The sequence below is a fragment of the Perkinsus marinus genome (genome assembly GCF_000006405.1).
Source record: "Perkinsus marinus ATCC 50983 genomic scaffold scf_1104296944428, whole genome shotgun sequence".
In the NCBI taxonomy this organism is placed as follows: domain Eukaryota; phylum Perkinsozoa; order Perkinsida; family Perkinsidae; genus Perkinsus; species Perkinsus marinus.
This window is the reverse complement of record NW_003211397.1, coordinates 713,486-718,062: the sequence shown is the minus strand read 5'-3', so window position 1 is coordinate 718,062 and position 4,577 is coordinate 713,486. Positions and strand designations below refer to the sequence as shown.

Here is a 4,577-nt window from a genome sequence, read left to right as displayed (position 1 = left end):
CAGCTCACCGCAACGAGTGCGGACAACGTGTCGTTCTCCCTGAAGCGAAGTCATCCACACATATACAATCGTTCTCGTTGATGATCGGTACAACTCCCAGATCGAGCAGGCGGAAAATCGCATTCCGAAAATTTCTATAACGATCCTTGGCTGCGAAGTCGGGTCTCGAAAGCAGCATTTGCGCACAGCGGAGATTGTGGACGCTAAAGAAGTCTTCATATAGTCTGATGAGATACGATTGCCCAACAGCCGCGGCAGCTTGTTTGAGCGACAGATCGTCCGAGGCTGGACGAGTAGATAAGTCCAGCTTGAGGCACCCGAACCCCACTGCTGCTGAAGTTACAATGATCACCCTGTGATTCTGATGAGGCAGGTTTTGAATGCTCGCTACGAGATCGACGAGACCTCCCATGTTGGCCATGTCAACGGTCTGGCAGGGCTTCATTAGAGTAGATGTACCAACCTTTATGACGACAAGCTTATACCCGTCACCTCCGTTAGTTAAGTGTTTGTCGGCTACGCAGGAAGGAGGAGGGTTCGACATAATCCAGAAATCGAGTAAATTACTAAATGACACCAGAAAAACCTAACAGACAAAACAACACGAAAATGAGGCAGCTCATGGGCAGTGACTGTCGTTCACATTTCAACTATAGACATGGGACACACTACATAGAATATACTCTAGTTGATATCGTCGGAATGCCGGGTAAATTCTAAACCCGAAAAGCTGACAGAGTCGCAGATAACTACCGTGAACAAGTCTTGCAGTTCGAGAACAATTTGAGACCCCGATGCTGGCTAGACGGGTACGAGTTTCATTGCCACATTAGAATCAATATACACCATAGAATGACGCAGCCAGCAAAGTAAAGAGCAGTCTAAAATGAAAGGCGAAGAAGACAGACATGGGGATATCTACCAGTACGAAGTCCTCCATCAGTGAGATTCCTATACCATCAATAGAGTCGCTAGCTGAAACTCCGAAGACCCTTCGTTGCCGAACACCAGACCAAAGAGCCTCCAAACTGCGGAAAACTCAATCCGTGTGTGTAGGATTTGTCATTCACAGATACAACAAATGACACAAAATCAGCGTAAGATCAATCCGCAGAAGCACAGCAGCATAAAGCCCCAATAACGCTGTCTCATAACAGTTATGGAATCGGAAACCATCAGCGCAGAAGAGCGAAGACAAGCTCAGTGGTGGTAGGCGAAACCAATATTTCCCAACTCTCGCCGCCCTCTTCACCAACAAAGATCGCCCTAATCAGCAACTCCTTCGTAATGCGCATCTGATGGAGAGTCGTGATAGCTTCCTAAACAATCAGGGCTTGAAGCGAATCACACGCCGGTGAGAACAAATACAACCACTCCCCCCACGAATGTGACCAAACAGAACTCCACAGCAAACAGATACGTACGTATAGAAGAGTAACCGGACGTCCTCAGAGACGTTAATCTAGACGAGCAACCACAACTGCTTGGTAAAGAGGTGACGCATTCTGCTCGGGCAATACCAGGAGCATTTTTCTCTCAACCAGCCTAAGATGACTTCTCCTCGGCGGGCGCGGCTTCCTTCTTCACAGCGGCTTCATCTTCCTTGAGATAAGGAGGGTTCTGTTGCATGTTGTTAAAACACTTCACCACCGAGATATCCTCAGACTCGCCATTCTCTCTCATAACATAGAAGCAGTGAGTTTCTAACAGAGAAAGAAAATTCCAAAAAACGACGATCTGTAAAAGAAGCCTTACCTCCATAGGGACTGACGTCTACCTTGATGCCCGTCATCCCAGCAAGCTTACGCTCCGCCGAAGGGTGGAACTTGAGGACCGCTTCGATGAGCTCGTAATCAGGAGTGCCCTAACGAATCACCATCCCCTTCGGGCAAAACTGCCTCCCATAGCAAGGATGGCTCGAGTCACCTGCTTCAGCTCTTGGCCAGCCTTGCGGCTCCTGAGCACGTCCCTCACGCGATTGTTCGCGGTCTGGACATTGTTATAGCGCTGAGTTCCGAGCATGATAGGCTTGTTGCGGGATCGCGCACGGTCCTAGCCAAAGCAGCAACAGTGGTAGTAATTACTCAGCGTACAATAATCACAAATATACACGAACTTAATTTGCAAACAGTACAGTAGAATGAATACAAACAATAATAGTACATAGTCAGAAACAGTGCTCGCACTGACGACGAAACCTCCCGTGACAAGGCGACCAGCGAGTATACTGCAATACTCCCAGTCTGAAACCTTACAGGGGTGGACATCGTCGGGTGCCCAGACTACACTCTACTCCTAATCGCCTCCTCAATTCGCCCATCAAGTGTGAGGTTCTTATAAGAGTAGCAACATCTACTCCTATCAGGAGGTGGGAACGATAACACAGTTGAGGACTGCGTCACCGAGTGGAGAGCAGGCGAGGAAACGCTTCGCTTCAACCGCTCTACCTTAGCACGAGACTCCCTCTTGCGGAGCACATGAGCCGGGAGACGCTTCAGAGCATCCTTCAATGCGATGCCGTAGACGACATCGGTCTTGAGCTCGAATTCCTTGGGAGTCTCCTCAGTAGAGGCGCTCGCTTCAGCCTTCTCACCCTCAGGCTTCTCCTCTCCAGCCTTAGAGGCAGCAGCCTCGGCCGCCTTATCGGCGAAGGGAGTCACCTGCAATAACACAGATTGGATAACTGAAAGCATCGCCGCGGAGAACTCACCTTGAATTTGAGGTCACTGAAGAACTGCACGTCGTCATCGAAAGGCTTCATAAGGACGTAACAAGATCGCTTATCCTCTGACGGAGCGAATCAATAATACTAAATCAGATCAGAAACAACTGTTCTTACTATCAACAGAGGTAGCAAAGGTAACCACATTTCCTTCATGGTCATCAACCTTATCCTTCACGATCTCCTCAAGGGATTTCTTAATGTTAGGCCATTCTACCTACAAGACGAACAGTGAAACCTATGGAATTCCGAGACTGAGCACCTCCTCAGGAATGTCCCTCACTGCCACGACAACGCCACCATCATGTACGGTAACATTTTTAAGCTGGGAGCGACCGGCCGGTCCTTTCTTGCCCTTGGGAGCACTCAACGTAGGGAGAGGAGTTGTTCTACGGATGAACCTAACAGTTGGTCACATGAACGACCCGCGACCGATCATCAAGATGTACAAATTCTAGAGAGGAGTATGACGAGGAAAGCGAAGGGTGTATTACAATTTGTCGTTGTCCTTCTTGAGCTCGAGGTGGGAGCCCTCCGCCAAAGCATGCTCGATGTTCTCAGCGGTGCAATGCATCTGCTTCATCTTGTTGCATGAGAGAACGAGATCAGCAGGCAGCCAACCCTGACATTGACACAATCGTGAACCGAACGACTCGTCCGAACACAAGAGCGTACCTCAGGGTCCTCCGAAATCTTCCTGTGAAAGAAGGCGTCGTGTCTGAGATTATCGTCGGAGAAATAATATTCGACCTGGCGCTTCACCTGAGCGATGATAAGAAATACCACAGCGGTACTAAAACTGTCTCGAATCGATTGCATTCCAAAACGCCACACGTAAAGTTCTCAACTGGCATAAGCCTCTCGTAAGTGACAACTAAGTTCGGCTCACCACGAAGCGACGATCAGAAAAAAAAGACTTCTAGCGTAAATTATGCCCGAGCCCAAAATCACTGATTCCCTCCATATCTACTAAAACTAACGATATGACCCAAACCCGAGCACGTTAAAATCATCCATCACGAAATATATTATTACATCAGCAACAGCAGGGCCAGTGGTGGCTTGCTCAGTCGTCGTCGTCTTCTGCTTCTTAGGAGAGGTAGCCTCCGTAAGCTCCTCGGACGAGGGTCGCTTAGTCGCAGTTGCCTCGGTAGTGGTCATAATGGGACAGGACTGATCGGTCAACTACTACAGCAATCAGATCGGTGCTTCCCTGATGACAGCGCAGTGCCTTGCGTGGCAATCGATCACGATGGCGTGTGCAGCGAGCTATCGACGGAGCGGAGCGCACTTTGAACAACTTGGCGCGGTGGTCGTTCACTACTAACCATGTCGGTGTCACCCAGGAGGAAGCGGCCACGAGTCGTTACCGACTCAGAAACTCCGATACAAGTACTCGAGAAACAAGTGCTCTCTATGTACGCCCGCGTTCAGGATACGTCGGCGCCCAATGTTGAATTCTCACCGAATTCGGCGCGTGATGGTAGTCATTCCCCTGAAGATTCGGAGCCAGAAAGGTATGTTCCAGCCTCGAGTGATTATAATCGACTATTGGTCCGTAGGAGTGTCGTGATCATCGTGGAAAGCGTTGGCATTGAAGCGGCTAAGATTCCGCCGAGGGCGACCCCACTGAAGAATGTTCACGTTCATGATGGAGGGGTAGTGGCTTCAGTGAACAGCATCCCTGTGGAGGTACCTACTTGAGTAACTCGGACACGTTATGAAGCACTTCGGGCGCTCAGGTGGACTGGTTGAATATTAAGGAGGGACTCGAAGACGAATTAGGGAGCTTGCCTAGCCAGGTGGAAGGGAATGCTGTGACTTTCGCCACTAAGGTTAACCGTAAGTTCTGCCA

General features: G+C 49.5%; 2 protein-coding genes across 2 annotated transcripts in view; both read right to left on the bottom strand.

Annotated features, from left to right (window-relative positions):
• The window catches only part of Pmar_PMAR019229 (hypothetical protein), a gene marked incomplete at both ends in the record, with an annotated part of 1,396 nt that extends 852 nt beyond the window's left edge, over positions 1-544 (bottom strand). Inside the window, 2 exons of the mRNA XM_002780281.1 lie at positions 1-39; positions 353-544. The exon at positions 1-39 is cut by the window's left edge and continues 4 nt beyond it. Of these exons, the coding sequence (XP_002780327.1) occupies positions 1-39; positions 353-544 (231 nt within the window). The remainder of the gene's footprint in view (positions 40-352) is intronic.
• Positions 545-1,413: 869 nt separating this feature from the next.
• Pmar_PMAR019228 (lupus la ribonucleoprotein, putative) lies at positions 1,414-3,883 on the bottom strand (the record flags this gene model as incomplete). Its single annotated transcript, XM_002780280.1, has 10 exons — positions 1,414-1,703; positions 1,756-1,864; positions 1,927-2,052; positions 2,448-2,660; positions 2,711-2,787; positions 2,840-2,939; positions 2,985-3,123; positions 3,217-3,344; positions 3,398-3,484; positions 3,758-3,883. 10 exons carry the CDS (start codon positions 3,881-3,883, stop codon positions 1,546-1,548), a joined length of 1,263 nt encoding a protein of 420 aa, XP_002780326.1. The 3' UTR covers positions 1,414-1,545.
• Positions 3,884-4,577: the final 694 nt, after the last annotated feature.